We start from the raw sequence: 17,915 nt of genomic DNA, 5'->3' as shown, positions 1-17,915 counted from the left end.
CTTATGCAAAAAATTGGTTGTTCTGCTTGGATAACGAACTTTTAATTGACAATTCAAGGTCAGAAAAATCAAATGTTTCTAATTTTTGGTTGTAATTGAGTTGTAATTTGTATGAGTTTTTGTCCAAATTGATTTGACAGGCACTCATTTTTATGCACGATGTCATTTGATTGTTTGTGTTGATAACACATCAGTTTGATTTATTTGTCCTAATATTCATTTAATACCCATCTATATCAACTTCAGATTAACTAAATAAGAAAGAAAGGAATTGCTTATCTTTGAGTAAAAAGTGGGCGTTTTTAGTCCAGCAATTGACCACTTGAAAACACGGTCATTTTAATTTGGCAACTTGCAAACTTTCAAAATCAAATAGGATTCAAGGATTCAAACAAAAAAAGAGTCTTTTTATAATATTCAAGGAGATAAAATTATGAAATAATCGAAAAAACCTCAGAAAAATTATTCCAGATTCCCTTTTTAACCTCCATGCAAAAACTATAGACGTTTTAGCATCATAATACTGACACGGAGGGCATTTTTAAAATTGAAACTAAAAGAAAAGATATGGAAAGGTCAAAAATACAAAAAAATTTATCTACATTTATTTGTAAAAAGGATAGCCGATTTCTGTGCAAGTAGCACAGAATGTTCCGACCACGTTCTCAGACTTTTTTTGTACGTCTTGTGACGATAGAGCTATACAAACGCGTAGAAATTTAGTAATTTAGGCGTAATCGACTATGAATGTCTTCTAAATATTTTTCCTTTATTTCTTGCACTCAACATTTCAAATAATTTCAAACGATTTTTTTTTGCCAGAGAAGCGCTATATAAATTGTCCCAAACTTTCTTAAGTTATCCCAAACCAACTTATCTCGATACTAAGATTTTTTTGAAAATTTTTTAATGTCGTTCGAATCACGACTGAAAGGGCTTTAATATGATATATCGTTCAACGCAGTCCGATGATTATGTGTGATACTTGAGTTTTCCTTGAAAACCAAAAAAAAAGAAAAAACTAAAACACACCTGTATACAAAGTTACTCCCCATTTTCGAGGCTCGGAACAACAGGCACCCCTTAATACAATTCATTTTTTTACAGTGTTGTTTTAAGGTGATTTCAGTTTTCACTCCGAAAATGAAATGCAAATCATTCTGCCGTAAAAATTAATAGCAGTACCAAACAAGCGTTTGCATGTTTTCCCAAAATGCTGCAAAATTCCGCTGTCGCACTTTTCTAATGTGCAAAAATAAACAAAGGTATAAAAATCGATCTCCTTTTCACAATTGCTCTCTTTTTCACAATCAGAACATACAACCCTCGAATAATTTGTTCTGATTCCGACTTTTAACTAACCGACTAGGACTGATTATACTCGTACCATCTGAAAAAAACTTGATACCCAATCGTGAAATCGAAACAAAAAATCCTAGCTGTGATCATCGCAAGCGAAGTTAAAGATACATTGAAATCCCTTTTTGGTTCTTCTTTTGTGCTTGATCTTTGTTTTTTGTTGAAGTTTGTTTAGTTTGCAATCCTTTTCTTGCAAATATAGAAAAGCAGTTTTTTTTTCAAAAAAAATTTTGCTGTGCTTTTTAAGTACTGACAGAACAGTCAGGTTTTGTCCCGATACGATCATTCTTGCTTCATTTTCCAAGCATAAGGACAAATCTATAAAAAAAGAAGACTGCTCGTATCAGGGCGAAGCCCTGAATGTTCCGACTGCCTTTTAACGTCTATGGAGCAGTAATAACATTAAAAAGATTAAGTATAATAAATTAAATTAAAATGAACAGGCCATTGAAAGTACAGAGTGATAAATTTTGCTCCTTGTAATAAATCAATTGTGGCAAATAAGCTTCTTCCAACCAATTTATAGCATTTTTTAAGACTCATGAAGTCTTTTCAAATTTAAGCTCAAGGCAACAATACCTTTTGAATGATAGAAAACAATCCCATCAAAATAACAATCCCATCAATTGTGGCAAATAAGCTTCTTCCAACCAATTTGTAGCATTTTTTAAGACTTATGAAGTCTTTTCAAATTTAAGCTCAAGGCAACAATACCTTTTGAATGATAGAAAACAATCCCATCAAAATAGCTTGTTAAAAAGTCAAAAATTGTCTGAAGAAAAAAAGCACCACGAGCACAAATTTTCCGTTATTTTCGTTACGAAAATGGGAGCAATAAAATCGAAAGTTTTGGTGTGATAACAATTTTGCAAAAAAAGGGGGATTGACGACTCTCGTTAATTTTATTTTAGAGAGTTTAGCAAGAATTGTGAAACAACATCTGATCACTTTTTGTGCATCGGCGATTATTTTCAGCAACTATCACCTAGCTAGCATAGACAAAGTAACCAATAAGTTTTAAGACAAGTAAAATAGAAAAGCATAATAGTTAAAGAGCCTGGCTAGAAAAAATTGGCTGTCAGTTTGACTGTGGCGTAAGTAGAAAGTTTAACAATCTAATATAAGAAAAAAAAACAGAAAAAAAAACATGAAAAAACTCGGAAACAAAAAAACACTGTCTTTTGACCTAGATATGTTACTGACCAATTTTTTTAACCCATATTTGCATTCAGGCCGAACAACTGATCTTTAAATCAACACACAAATTATTTTTATGGCACGTTTATTTAAACCGTTAAACTAATAACACTTTAAACTCGATTCTTGTTCGTTTATTTATTACGGTTGAGGGTTCACAATATGATACTCCAATCCGGGTATTTTTTTATTCGCGTATGTTTGAATTTCATCACAAACATAGGCTGAATTATGATGTTCTTTGAAATTCACACGAAATCAATTCAATCAAAATAGAGAGTGTGTGCTACTTTGGGCGTGCAGCCAGTATTTAGACAGCCGCGTATTCATACTAGTCAGTATTTAGACAAAGTAAATACTCAATTCTGATTGGTCGAAAAGAATCAAAATCTGAACTCCAAAATAAACAAGAAATTGAAAACTAACGAATTAATATCTCAATTGGCCGAAAGTTGGCAATAAATTATCGCAAAATAATGGAATTTTTTTTTGTGAAAGCCCCGTTCAGAGGGGAAAACTTACTTTTTGATGGTTATTTATATAAGAAAAATCGAAAAAGAGAAAATATTCAATACTATAAATGCGTTATCGATAGTTGCCCGTCCCAATTAACTCACGAAATTTCAAATATCAAATTTATTAATAAACCTGCAACTCACCCCCACTTGCCCCCAGAAGATCGCGTGTCGGAGCAAAAGTTTAAGGAAAATATCATCGAAAAAATTGAAGAAAAAAACCAGTTGTCCCCCTGAAAACAATTTACGAAAATCAAGTGCAGGAAACAGATGAGAATTGTTTACCTCCAGCATTCAGCCAAGTACGAAAATCAATGAGCCGAACCCGTGAAAAAAAATTGCCCGCCATACCCAAAAGTTTTGAGGAAATAAATCTCAACGACCAATGGACGAAAACCTCTAACAACAAGGATTTTCTACTGCATCGAGGCGATGATATGCTAATATTTGCAACAATTCAAGGACTCGAATTTTTGGTAAGATCAAAAAATATTTTGGGGGATAGAACGTTCAAAACGGCCCCCCGACCGTTCTTACAGATTTATACAATTTTTGGATCGAGTGAAAATTGGAAAGTACCGGTCGTCTGGGCATTACTGAATTTTGGATAAGTGGGTACGTCCCCCTTGTTATGTGGAATGTTTTTGACAGGGATGTTACCATGAGAAATACCAACAAATGCGAAAATTGGAATACGAGATGGAACAAAGAAGTTGGGGTCGTTCGGCCAAATTTTTGGAACTTCCTGAAAAAATTAAAAATTAAGTGCCCAAGAAATCGAGTCTCGCATGCAATTACGAAGAATTTCGCGTGGTGAACCAGCCCGAAAAAACGACGAAAATATCAGTTATTGGACTACAAAATAATTCGCCTGAAAAGTTTTTTTTACTGGGGGGTCACTTGTCATCGAAATTGTATTGGGAGGGAGTTGCAGTCATTTGTCAAAACCTTTGAAAAACTATGAACTATCTCAAACTATTAACTTTCTGTCGGCTTAAATTTATTCTGCCTAAAATATCGTTTTAAGTTTTGTCCGATAATATTTCATTGTTCTTGAGTGATTTTTGTTTTTGCTTTCTCTATTCTAATTGGTTATTTCAATTTTTGTCTAAAAACTGACCAGTCTGAATACGCGGTTGTCTAAATACTGATATATAACCGCTAGTTTGATAGATTATTAGCATATTAACTTCAAATTGGAAGTAGCTTGCTCGGGTCTAGGACAACAAGCCGACGGGACTTCAAGCCGAAAGGACTTCAGGTCGAAAATTAAACTTTACAAGCAACTCAAATCATTATTTTTTCATCTGTAAAACGTTTCTTTTCAAAATCTTAGGCTAGTTTAGTCCATAATAAGCGTTATTTATGACAATGATTTACTTAGGATTGGCATTACTTAATAAAATCAGCTGTTTTTTGAAATGCATAAATTATAAACAAGAAAATTACATTCAACCGTGTTTTATTTTTCAGATTTCCTAAACATCATTTGGATACTTAAATTTCATGAAAATGCCAATAACTGTGGTTTGAAGTAGTGTTTAAGATTGCTGTCAATCGAGAAAATTGTGGCAAATCGTCCGGGGTGTCCTGGTCCATGGTGACGTTTTGTGTAGTGTTACTACGGGTTAAACTTTCCGTTTGGCGTCGAAGGGGAGGATTTTCCAAGGCTTGTCGTATTATTGAAGGCGTCGAGACCTTGCTGGCTACTCGTGATGAGTTTAAAAAAGACGTGGCAGTGTTGTTGAGGGTACGCTCTTATCGTTTTGATTGTAGTTGGATCGTTCGGTACAAATCTTTCAAAGTTTTCAATCGTTCTATGATTGAGTCTTGCTGGTCCGTTCCGGTGCGTATTATCTTGACTGCTTCATTATTGGCATCGTCAAGCACGCTCCTCAATTCCGTTAAGAAATCGTTTATGATCTGTACTTCGTCGGAATCGCTTATGGCTTGGTTAATTGCTTTTGCTAAAATTTCTACGTCTGTTTCTATGACTTTAAAAACAGCATCATAGGTTGAATTCATTTCTAATTGACTATGTCTCCTAAACTTAATTCACGTTTTGACGTGTCAGACAAAATGCAAAATGGCCAATATGTAATTCCTTTGATTACATGGAACCCTCGCCATTGTATTGTAACAAAAAAAATGATTTTGAGTTTTTTTTTTCTTTGGAACTTACAATCCAAAAAAAGAAAAAAAAGTAAACAATATGATTGGTTAGTATAAGGATGGGTTCGTTAATTTTTCAAACAAAAAAAAACCTTGGTTTCGGTTTCTTTTTTTAAAAAACAATTGTGCGCCAATGACAATGGCTATACGTTTTGGATGATTAAGATTCCAATTTCAGATCGTAGTTTAGTTGTTTCTTGTTTTAACTGATTTCTTTTTGATTTTTGAGTTTTGAGTCTTTCAGTTTACTAATTTGGCGGCATATTCATGTCAAATTTGTGGCAAAATTAGGTTTGGCAAAGATTAAAGTTCAAATGTCGTTGACATAGCTGGGCCCATTTGCAGGTTGCAAATTAGAAAATTGTTCGTTGAAGCTGATGGTAACGTCGTCGTTGATTGTAATGGTCATCTAGTTGTTAGCTGTCGTTGATCATGTTGGTCATCTAGTTGTTTCTGTGGTCCAATACTCGCGAGAGTTTGACTGCTGGTCGGTGTAGAATCCACCTGCTAGTTTTAATTTCGCAAGAGCGAACGATTCCGTATGCACCTGGGAAAGTACGAAGTACCCGTCCCAGGGGCCAAAGACCTCGAGGCGTTAGGTCTTCCAGTATCCATACAAGGTCTCCTTGCTGAAGATTTTCCACTTGCTTTGTCCATTTCGTTCGGGTTGTCAAGGTTGGCAAGTAGTCTTTGAGGTATCTGTTCCAGAACTGTTGACTCAAGGCTTGAGCTTGTTTCCAAGTTCTCTTGTCCATTGTGTGGCGAGGGAGAAACAATCCGGGAGGCAAATTGTTTGTTGGTCGTCCTAGTAGAAGGTGATTGGGTGTAAGGGGCTCGTCGTCGGTTGGGTCTGATGAGACGTGTGTTAGCGGGCGAGAATTCATCATAGCTTCAACCTCGCACGTGAAGGTTGACAGCGTTTCGTCGTCCAGTGTCCGTGTTCCAATGACTTTGTAGAAGGCAATCTTCATTTTTTTTATGAGGCGTTCCCATGATCCCAAGTGAGGAGCTGCAGGTGGGTTGAACTTCCAGGTTATTCCAAGTAATTGGCATTGAGTGTTGAAGTCGTTGCTTTGTTGAATCTCAGAAAGGCTTTCCTGTAATTCCTTGTCAGCTGCAACGAAGGCTTTTCTGTTGTCAGAGAAGATGATCCTGGGTTTACCGCGTCTAGCGATGAAACGGCGTATGGCTTGTAGAGTTGAGTTTGTGTCGATTTGCTGGCATATTTCTGAATGAACTGCTCGCGTGACGAGGCAGGTGAAGAAGAGAACGTATCGCTTACTGTACTCGTCGTTGTTCCGCGTGGCGAAGGGTCCAAAGAAGTCAATTCCTGTTGAGTAGAAGGGGTAACTGTTTTCCGATAAAGGGAGTCGTTGTAGGGGTAGATCTGCCATCAGAGGCTTCACTGATTCCTGTCGAAGGCGTCGGCAAGGTATGCATTGTCGAATAGTTTTCTTCAGATGCTTGCGTGATCTTATAATCCAGAAGTCCTGCTGAAGAATGCTTCGAGTGTGTTCCATTCCACAATGGGAATTTATTTCGTGTGTTTGCTTCATGAAGAGTTGTATTGGGTAATTTTTTGCGTTCAGAATGACTGGATGTCGGCTGCAAAGTAGAAGCGGGGTTTTCTGTAGTCGTCCTTTGGCACGTAAGTATCCGTGATCGTCGATGAAGGGGCAAAGATGTTGTAGAGGGCTGCGGAATGCAATGTCAGATTTGTTTGTCAGGCATGCTATTTCCTTGGGAAATGATTGATTCTGTGAGTGTTTAATGATCCATGCGAATCCTAAGGTGAGGTGTTGAAGTGAGAGGCTCTGGCGTGTCTTCCTTTTGATGTTTTCTGCGAAGAGAAGAACATATGAAGTAACTCTGAGTGCTCTTGTCCAAGTGCTAAATCGGTTGAAGTCGATTACTGATGTTGGCGGTTGTGGGTCGTTGTCTGTCAGATGAATATCGGCTGTAGGTTGTGTTGGCGGGTGATTAGGCCAATCTGATGATGGTCTTAACAAGAAGTCTGGTCCTTTGATCCATCGTGAATCGGTAGTCATGTCACATGCTTTGTAACCACGTTTTCCGTCGTCTGCAGGGTTGTCTTTGCTGGGCACGTATCTCCAGTCCAGTGAAGATGTTGAGTCCATGATGAAATTCAGGCGGTTGGCAATGAAGATTCGGTGTCGTTGATTCGGCGAGTTTATCCAATGAAGAACTGTTGTACTATCTGTCCATAGTGTCGTATTGTCGATTCGTATGTCATGTTGTTCTTTGATGAAACGAGACAGTTTAGCTCCGTTAGTGGTGGCTTGAAGCTCGAGATTTGGAATTGTCATTCTGCTGATGGGTGCTACTCGGGCTTTTCCAATGACGAACTTGAGTTCCGTTGTGTCGTCGTCGTATCTGATTCTGAGGTAAGCAACTGATGCTAAGGCAAGTTCGGAGGCGTCGCTGAATAAATGGAGTTGGGTTTCCAGTATCTTCGTTTCTGGTTTGAAGTAAACCCGGGGCAGGCAGATGTCGTTGAATTGGCTTCGCTTGTCTATCCAATCGTTGAGGTCTGTTAAATGCTCCATGTTTAGAAGTTTGTCCCATTGAGGTCCATTACTCCAGGCAAGTTGAAGTGATTGTCGTAGTCGAATTGTCAGTGGCATCGTAATTCAAAGCGGGTCAAAGATTGAAGAAGCAAACTTCAATAGTTTGCGCTGCGTTAAGTCTTTCTTGTCAATGGCGTGAAACTTCTTTGCTTCCACAAGAAAGACGTCCGTGTCTGGTTTCCATTTCACTCGAAGAACTCTTTCGAGGGGTCGTTCCTTCTTGGTGAGGCTGTCGCTGTTTTCCAAGTGGTTCTCGTTGACTGTTGTGAGGAATTGTTGAGAGTTTGAGGTCCATTTTGTGAGGTTGAAACCTCCAAGGCTGAACATCTTTTGAAGGTCTTTCATTAACTGTGTCGCTTCCGTCGGTGTTGAAACGGCTTTGTATAGGTCGTCCATGTGTATGTTGCGTTTTGTGATTTGCTCCAAGGCTGGATACTTGTCGGCATTGTCCTTCGCACATTGTCGAGTGGCGTAGCAGGCAACACATGGTGAGTCGGTAGCTCCGAAGATGTGGCGGGTGTATTGGAAGGTTGCGGGTTGGCCCGTGTTGTCCTTCCACAGAAATCGCAAATACGGCTGGTCCTCTGGGCTCACGAAGACCTGCATGAACATTGCTTCAATAACGGCAGAAATAGCGATTTGGTCCTCGCGAAATCGCATAACGATTCCAGTAAGGTTTGTGAGGAGGTCTGGTCCAGTTAGTAGGTTGCTGTTGAGTGATTCTCCTTTGTAGATGCTCGATGTATTAAGGACTCGGCGAACCTTGCCAGGTTTATTGATGGTTGTCACTGGATGATGAGGAAGGTACCATTTTCCTGTTGAGTCTTCATGGGAATCATCAATTTTGACTATGAAACCTTTCTGCAAGTCGGTGACGATGGTCTCCTGATATTTCTGTGCCATCTCAGTGTTTCTCTTCAGTCGTTAGAGAAGGCTGTCGAGCTGCTTCTTGGCAAGCCATCTATTGTTTGGCAGTTGTTGTCCCTGTTTCCAAAGCATTCCAACTTCGTAGTGTCCATTGGGCAAGCGGGTTGTTGAAGATTCCAAGATGCGGAGAGCTTCCTTGTCGTCTGTTGAGAGGCTGCGTTGGTCAGTTGAAATCCCTTCGGCGTCCATTTTCATCCATTCAGCTACGTGGCGAAACAGTGTATCGTCTGTCGTGAAGTTGATTTTGTTGATGTCGTTGGGTGTCGCTGCATTGTCTCGTCCACAGAGAGACCATCCAAGTGGCGTTTTCCATCCAATAGGCACATTTTGTTTTGAATGGATTACTTCTGAAGGTGTCACGAGTTCGGCGACATCGCATCCAATGATGATTCCGATTTCTTTCGAGGGCAGTGTGGCTATCCGAATGTGTTGAAGTGGCTCGGTCCTTTGGCAGATGGAGTTGACGAGTTCAGGGTTGAATTGGGAAAGGTTCCAATCCATTATGACGTCGATGTCATTTAATTGAAATGGCTGCTTTTGCTGGTTGTAGGGTCCAATCGCGATCGTCATCTTTGTAGAAGCTGTGTCTGATGATATCAGTGCTTGGTTTAGCTGGATGGTGTCGTCTAATTGCAGATCTGGTTTGAGTTGGAGGGCGATTGATGATTTAAGCAATGTCAGTTTGCTTCCACAATCAAGCATTGCATAGGCATGAACTCTATGTTTGCCATGAGAGATCGTTATTGGCAGGGTCGGAATGTGCTTATGCTGGTGCTGCAGTTGGTGGTGTCGTCATGTTGTCTGGAATTCCAGTTGGCTGTCTCCCTCTGTGTCGTCGAGTTGTAGGTGCTGCTGTTGTGCAGAAGTGTGTGGTGTTTCTTACTGCATCCATCCTTACTGCATTGACAGTCGGCGAACTTGTGGGGTCTGAGGCAGTTGAAACATAGTTGTAGGTCCCTGGCATGCTGTAATCTGTCCTTTGGGTTCATTGCGATGAAGTGTTGGCATTTTCCAAGGTACTGGCAATTGCGTTTCTCCGGGCAAAAATCTCGTCGTTGATCCTTTTGTCCATATTTATGTTGCTGCTGGCTGCGTTGCTGGTTCCGATTGTTCTGATTGGCGCGGTGATCCGATGGTCCATGTTGGTGGGTGTGACCGTTGGATGATGATCCTTGAGTGTTGCTGCTGTTGTAGTTGTTGTTGCTGCTGCTGTTTCTGGTGTTGTTGTTGTTGCTCGGCAAATCGCTGCATGCTTCGGCGTAGATGTTGAACCAATTGGTGAGGTCGATCAGTGCTGGTTGTCTGATGTTGCATTGCAGATCGTATCTATTCCATTCTAGTCGGCAAGTGGTAGGCAGTTTTGACAAAACTGTTCGGACATTTGTCGTAGAGTGTAGATCGTGCTGGAATCCAAGTGTCGTAACTGTATCGACAATTGTCTGTAGGAAATTGGCGAGCTCCTTGTAGCTTCTGGTATGCCGTAGATTGGGGCAGCTGATGGCGTCGAGTCGTCGAAGGAAGGATGTAACTATCTTCGTCGGGTTACCAAAGTCGTTTTCCAGTCGCTGAAGGGCTGCGTCATACATTGCTCCATTGCATCCATATCCTCGGATGAGAGATTTGGCATCTCCGGATACAAGTTTCTGCAGATGTGTCATCTTTTCCGAGTTTGTCATGTCGGTGCTGTTGATGGTTGCGTTGAACAGTCCTATCCAATCTAACCATTGTTCAGGTTCTCCGTCGAATATGAATGGTTTGACAATGGGCGTTGGTCGGAATCGGAGGTTGGTCGGAATGTTCCAAGGTTGGTCGGAATCGGAGAATAAGTCGGCTGGTTCTGATGTGCTGCATGTTGATGTGCTGCATGTTGATGGACTGCATGTTGATGAGGGGGAGGTCGGTTGATATTTGGGTGAGTTGTTCCTGTTGGTCCCCTGCAGCCTGCATGAGTGAAGGCTGTTGTTGATGATGTCGGCATGTTCGTAGGGTTGTATGCTGTCGTGGTTCCCAGGAATCCTTCCTGGTACGATCGTATGGCAGGTTGTGTACATTGGTGAGTCCGGGTCGGCTGGCTGGAGGTCCAATTTGTTGCTGTTCGTTGATCTCCTTGGTTTGTTGGCAGTAGTGCTGGTTGTGCTGGTATCGGTACTCCGTTGATGTTTGTGATACCCTTAGCTGTCGTCTGGTGTCCACTGAACACGTTGGTGGGGGGATGATTGGTTGAATTCTGATTTCCAATCGTCAAGATGGGTCTAAAGGCGCTATTCGGATTATGTGTCCTCTGTTGTTGGCTTGAAGGCTGGTTCTGTTGTTGGCTTGAAGGCTGGTTCTGTTGTTGGCTTGAAGGCTGGTATAGTCCATGTGGGGGGCTAGCTGTCTAGGGAGCAAGAATTGTGTCATTTGCTGTCCAATCATTTGACTCTGAGCTGCTTTTGAAGTTGCTGTCGGAAGAAATATTGGTGCTGAAACATTTCTTTGTCGGGTTGCTGGTGCGTTCATCTGCTGATTGAAAACTTGGATTTGAATTCCAGGGTTGGAGTGCGGTGACCTTTCATGAAGTTGAGCTTCTGAGTTCGGTCTTTGTCCCACTGTTGCTGTCAATTGCTGATTGTCGATTTGGAGTTGAGTTCCATTGTTCAATTCTATGGTCGTTCCTTGAAGTTGAGCTTCTGGGTGGTTCGGCTGAAGGTTTGAACTTTGTGACAAGTCGGCGTTCGGCTGCTGCAATGAGAGGTTTGACTGAGGATGGAGGTGAGTTCCATGGGCAGTTTGAGTTCCAAGAGTTTCTGTAGGTTGTTGATGAATGCGATGATCCAAGGTATTGGCGTCGCTGTTAGATCCGGGGCGAAGTAGGAGTCCTGAATTGTCCTGGGCGGAATTTGATCTGTGGTTTGAAGTAGCGTTTAAGATTGCTGGCAATCGAGAAAATTGTGGCAAATCGTCCGGGGTGTCCTGGTCCATGGTGACGTTTTGTGTAGTGTTACTACGGGTTAAACTTTCCATTTGGCGTCGAAGGGGAGGATTTTCCAAGGCTTGTCGTATTATTGAAGGCGTCGAGACCTTGCTGGCTACTCGTGATGAGTTTAAAGAAGACGTGGCAGTGTTGTTGAGGGTACGCTCGTATCGTTTTGATGTCGTAGTTGGATCGTTCGGTACAAAACTTTCAAAGTTTTCAATCGTTCAATGATTGAGTCTTGCTGGTCCGTTCCGGTGCGTATTATCTTGACTGCTTCGTTATTGGCATCGTCAAGCAAGCTCCTCAATTCCGTTAAGAAATCGTTTATGATCTGTACTTCGGAATCGCTTATGGCTTGGTTAGTTGCTTTTGATAAAAGTTCTACGTCTGTTTCTATGACTTTAAAAACAGCATCATAGGTTGAATTCATTTCTAATTGACTATGTCTCCTAAACTTAATTCACGTTTTGACGTGTCAGACAAAATGTAAAATGGCCAGTATGTAATTCCTTTGATTACATGGAACCCTTGCAATTGTATTGTAACAAAAAAAATGATTTTGAGTTTTTTTTTCTTTGGAACTTACAATCCAAAAAAAAGAAAAAAAAGTAAACAATATGATTGGATAGTATAAGGATGGGTTCGTTGATTTTTCAAACAAAAAAACCTTGGTTTCGGTTTCTTTTTTTAAAAAACTATTGTGCGCCAATGACAATGGCAATACGTTTTGGATGATTAAGATTCCAATTTCAGATCGTAGTTTAGTTGTTTCTTTTTTTAAATGATTTCTTTTTGATTTTTGAGTTTTGAGTCTTTCAGTTTACTAATTTGGCGGCATATTCATGTCAAATTTGTGGCAAAATTATGTTCGGCAAAGATTAAAGTTCAAATGTCGTAGACATAGATTGAGAAACCAATTAACTCAAATTACGAATTTTTTGCCAATTTTTCCAATTCTGTTCAAACTTCGTAGGATGTTTTCTTTCTAATCTTCGATTCTAGTCAAAAGTTTTTTGGGATAAACAATAACAAAAATATTTTTGAATTGAGTTGTAAATTTGGAGGTAGAGTTATTGTCAATTCATCTGCTCTTTGCATTTGTTGATTTCAGCATACTTTTCTAGGTTTCTTGATTTTCGCCATATTTTAGATCAAAACAAAATGCAGAGACTCTAGTGTATATATTTGAATTTTTGGGTTTGTAGATGTCTACTAATTTTTTGCTTTGTGGTTATTATGTCAATGGTATGTCATTTTTCTTACTTCGTCGGGGTTTTGTTATTGTATGATTTGCTTGTCTATAAAAGCATTTCTGTTTTTGATTCTCAAACGTTGGATTATCAATAAAAATGTTCGTTTAATGTTTTGTATTGCTTTTTTTCTGTTTGATTTTTTGGTGTCTTATTTTTTCTCAACTCCATCTTTTTGATATTTTTTTTTCGTTTTTTAACATATCGAAAATGTAAGAACCAAAGTGGTAGTTTTAATCATTTTTGAAAATTGTTGTTTACCTTCTTTTTGATATCTCTCTTTTCGTGTATTTATTGAAGATTTTTGTTACTTTTTGAGAATGCAGTTTGACTTCTGATAAAAATTAAAAGGAGTGTTTTTTTTCTTCTTTTTCATCAGTTTTTGAAGCGTCAGATGCGTCAATGACAAATAATCCGTTGAATTATGCTGAGAGGTTTGTATAGTTGTTGCAAAGCCAGTCCAGTTATGGACTTTTAACGTATAAAGCTATTTGGTTCATGAAATTGAGTCGTTCTAAGGAGTTGATTGGCTTTTTAACCTTAGGTGCAGTGTAAGTTCTCTATGACGCTGTTTTACTGTATATAATAACACAAATAAGTAGTATAGATTCCTCAGTATTGTTTTAAATATCGATAAAAAGCTGTTAGGGTTTATATTATGAATTTGAGATTGAAAAACCCTTTGATATTCATAAACATTCACAAAAGTACCTAAGATATTCATATTCGAAACCCTAATACTTCAAAAATTACTCGCTTATCAATTGCTTAATGGTTTGTCGTTGAGTTACTTTGAACGTCCTCAATTCAGGTAATAGACGGAAAGTGCGGAATCTAGGTTATAGATATCCCAAGTTAAAAAAATCAACAAGACTGCTCGTATCAGGGCGAAGCAGTATTCACATGAAAAAAATAAACTTTTTTTAATTTGAAACTTTTGTGAAAATCATCCCACCAAAACCAAATTAAGTACAAAGTGATCGATTTTGCTCCTAGTAACACATCAATTTTTGCAAATAAGCTTTTTTCATCCAATTTGGAACGACTTCTAAGGCGAATTAAATCTCTGCTTCCCCGTTAATAGCGAGAAAAATATCGCACGTTAATTGTCCCAAATTGGCCAAAAGGGCAATCTTTAGCCCCCATAAATTTACAAAAAATTATCACAAGTGAAATATCATTTCAAGTTTAAGCTCAAAACAACAACACATTTTGAATGAAAAGAACAAAATTCCGTCAAAAATGGCTAGGTAAAAAGTCGGAATTTGTCTGAAGAAAAAAAACCCACCCGAGTACAAATATTCCGTTACTTTTGTTACAAAAATTGGAACAAAAAATTCGAACCTGTGCTTTCCGCGATTTTGGTTTAATGTGCTTTTTTGTGATTTGAATGCTTGTTTTGGATAATAACAAAATTGGCTTTTGATCTGTGATTAATTTTTTTGAGAGGTTTGGTGTTAAGCTATAGTTCTATACTGTGTTGACAATACAAATACTCTTGTAGTGGATTCTTCCATGAGAGTTGACAACCAAAACAAGACTGCTCGTGTATCAGGGCAAAGCAGATCGAATAGATTTTGGAGAAGAAAGTATTGAAAACCTACAAATTCTGGACTATAAAAAAAATGACGAATTTTTAGTCGTACGAAAATAGTACGACCAATTAGATAGCCTCAATTCAATTTGAAACAATTTTATTGCGCGGGAAAATTCGCCAGTCATAATTATTTCGCGTTAAGTTCTCAGCACTATGAATGAACTCTTCAAAGCGCGCATAATTTGTTCCAGAACATGGCCAATTTGGCAATTTTCAAACCTTCAGAATTTTACAAAAAATAATCTGAGGTAAAATATCTTTTTAAATTTGAACTCAAAAAGTCGATATCTTCAATGATGTATAAATAACTTTTGTTGAAAAAAATTATTTCGATCGGCAAAAATGACTGAATAAAAAAACCACACCGAGCATAAATATTACGTTTTCTTCGAAAGTCGGAACAAATATGTGTATGAATTCGTGAGTTTTCTCACTTAGATCCAATTCATTTGATTCTGTTTTCAGGTTTGTATTAGTACTGCTCCGATGCTGAAACTTTTGGCAACTTTTTTGGGGCAAAGTAGTATTTTTGGCTGCTCAATGATTGCTTTGAGAGTTCTTCTGATTTATTTTTATTCTCGATTTTTTGCGGTTTTGTTGTCATGTTACTTTATTGTCTGAAAAATGTTAAAACTTCCGAAATAGAAATTTTTTATTAACAATTTTGATAAAAACGTTGGTTAGTTTTTCAATTTTTTATCAAGTGTTAATAAAATTCTCATTGCTCTCAATATATCATTCTTAGTCAGGTAGTGTGAATATTTTGGGTCAAGTCTTCCTCGATGATGACAACTATTAAATTATGTTTGCATATTTTTTATGAAACTTCTCGGTCGCTCGGCGAGAAATCACAATAGTTACAATTTTACAAAGAAAATGTTTTGGTATTCCATTATTTTTGGTTGTCTGCGCTATGGGCAAAAAGAAAACATGACCAGTTAGTCGTTCTGTGAACTGTTCTATGATCTTGATCATGTTGAAATCTTGAATTTTGTTGAAACAGTTTTAAGAATCTTTGACAGAAAAATGTGTGCTACTTTTTAAACAGTTTTAATTATTCCGACCACTGAAAACGGGGGGGGGGGGAGAGACTTTGTAGTTTTTTTTTTTCTTTTTTTTCTCAGGTGCCACAATAAACAGCGGAATAGGTTGAGTGCTATTTCATTTTAAAGAATTTTAAGTCGTGATTCGAGCGACATCAAAATTTTTTCAGTTGTTCTCCCAGAGTCGAAAAAACTATTTTGAATTTTTTGAGATGTAGTCAAATTTCAAGCGAGAAATGCAATCGGGTAACGCTCGTTATATGGAAATCATTTTTTTGTTAGACTTCTAGGAGAAAAAATTTAACTTTAATGTGCTAAAATTTAGTTTTGGTTGTTTCATTTAGCGCTTATTCGGCAAAAAAAATTTTTAAGAAAACTTAAAACTTTGCCTATTTTAGTAATCTTCTACGCGAGCGTACAGTTCTCGAAATGCACCACCCACTAAAACTGACAATAATGTGACAAAAAAATCACTTCTTTCATGATTATGGTCCGAAAATTTTTTGTTTAAACAGCAACCAGCTTTCCATCTTTTAATTTGTACTTCCTCCGGTTATGAAGTAATTTTGAGGATATAAATAGTTATAGTAGGTAGTTCTGAATTTATTTGTTACCAGGACGTGAAATATAATTTTTAAATGAAGATCCGCAGAAAAAAATTTAATTTCAAAGGATTTGGCTGAAGAAAAATTGATTTTTTTTCTTTTTTTTTATTAGTTTAAAAATTTTGCTCTTTTTAAACCTTGATAGTCTATAATTTGGGTTATTTTTGTTGAACTGCAACGGTATCAAATCATCAAAAATAACAAAAACAATATCAAGATTAGAAAAACTAAAGGATCAGAACTTTTTTATGCACCATTTTAGAAAAAAAACATTCCACGCCCTTGAAAGAAACTAAAATTTTACGGATGGTCGGTTACGCACTAGAGTTCAATGAAAAGTAATTTTTAATTCATGGTACTTTGCTTTTTTTATTTGGTTTTCTAATAAAGAAATAGTTTCTATACATTGTTGTTTTGCATTATATAGGTCCAAATGAAGTCGTTAAGAAAAGTCTATTGGTGATTATTTGGTAATTTTACTGATATTAAATAAGTTAATTTGCGTTCGTGATAACTGAGTATTTTTTGTGAATTATTCTGAAAAAAGCATTTCAGCTTTTTTATTAACATTTGTTTGATGATTAATAAGGTTCGATATTTAAGTAACATAATTCATTTTTATGGTTTGAAACTCTTTCGCTTTCGTTGTTTTTTCTGTTTGTTTTAGTTTGTTTCCTAACTTTCTGGAATCAATATCTAGAACTCTGTGTGGAATTCGATGCAGAATAAGCACTCTTCTGAATGCCTCGTGGAATTAAACATTTTGAACTAAACCTGTTTTTTACTACTTTTTCTGTTGATATAGCAAAGTTTTCCGTTGTTTGATTTATAGACTTGCGATTTCCTTTCATTCAGTTCAATTAACGTAATAAATATTTTGTATAAATTTTTAAAGATTTTTGAATTGTTTAACTAAGAAAGTTCTCTGATTGTTTAACAAAGAGCGAGTGCTGATTGTGTCTATGTATCAATTTATGATGTAAGTTTCTGACAAATCATTTTAAAACAAAGTGTCTATTGCTGAGTTTGAACAGATCATTCAAATTGAAACGGAATAGTTTTTTTTCTAGTTTGATTTGGTCGAAAATATGTCACTGCCAAATAAATTGAAAAAACAGGATTTTTGAATTTTTTGGAATTGAAATCTGTTGTCTTTTTTTTTCAAGTTATATAGTCAATATCGTACTACTATGTCATTTTTTTACTGCTTGATGAGGAACATTAGAGCAAGAAAGTATATTTGCGTTTTCCGGGCAAAGTTTTTGTTATTCTTCTTCAATGTTTCCCCATTCTTCACAATTTTGTCGCAGCTTCAGACTCTCTTCATCTGTGTTTCTTTATTCCGTTTTTTGGCTGAAAGTGTCGTGTTCATAATCTGCGTTCAGTATTTCACCGTATGGTTTTCTTGTGTCTGTAAAAATGCATTTTAGTTTTGATCTTATATCAATAAAGGAAAATTTCTTTACATTTTTTGCATTGGTGATTTTTTCTTTTATCTATTTTAGCCTTTTTTTGTTCATTGTTCATCTGTTTGGTATCGTAAGATTATTATGCAAATGTGACTCTTCGGCCATAAACATTTCCATCTTGAATCCAATCTTAATCGTAATCTGACTCGATAATTTGAAAACTTGACGTTTATCCTTGCTCCGACTTCAAAGTAAGTAAGCTTTTCAATCATTTTTTAACTAGGCTTTTTTGATACA

The 17,915-nt window shown here is 37.4% G+C and overlaps 2 protein-coding genes across 2 annotated transcripts in view; both read right to left on the bottom strand.

Moving 5' to 3' along the window:
• Positions 1-17,915, bottom strand: part of LOC134841697 (protein wntless homolog B-like) — a 487,665-nt gene that overhangs the window by 290,954 nt on the left and 178,796 nt on the right. The window lies entirely within an intron of this gene.
• Positions 5,687-7,810, bottom strand: LOC134841695 (uncharacterized). The gene has a single exon (XM_063857730.1). The coding sequence runs from the start codon at positions 7,808-7,810 to the stop codon at positions 5,687-5,689; it is 2,124 nt and encodes a 707-aa protein (XP_063713800.1).

This window comes from Symsagittifera roscoffensis, chromosome 3 (genome assembly GCF_963678635.1).
Source record: "Symsagittifera roscoffensis chromosome 3, txSymRosc1.1, whole genome shotgun sequence".
Classification (NCBI taxonomy): Eukaryota; Metazoa; Xenacoelomorpha; order Acoela; family Convolutidae; genus Symsagittifera; species Symsagittifera roscoffensis.
This window is presented reverse-complemented; position numbering and strand designations above follow the sequence as displayed.

Coding starts and splice junctions, on each gene's coding strand:
- LOC134841695 (XM_063857730.1), bottom strand. CDS start 7,810: ATGGAGCATTTAACAGACCTCAACGATTGGATAGACAAGCGAAGCCAA.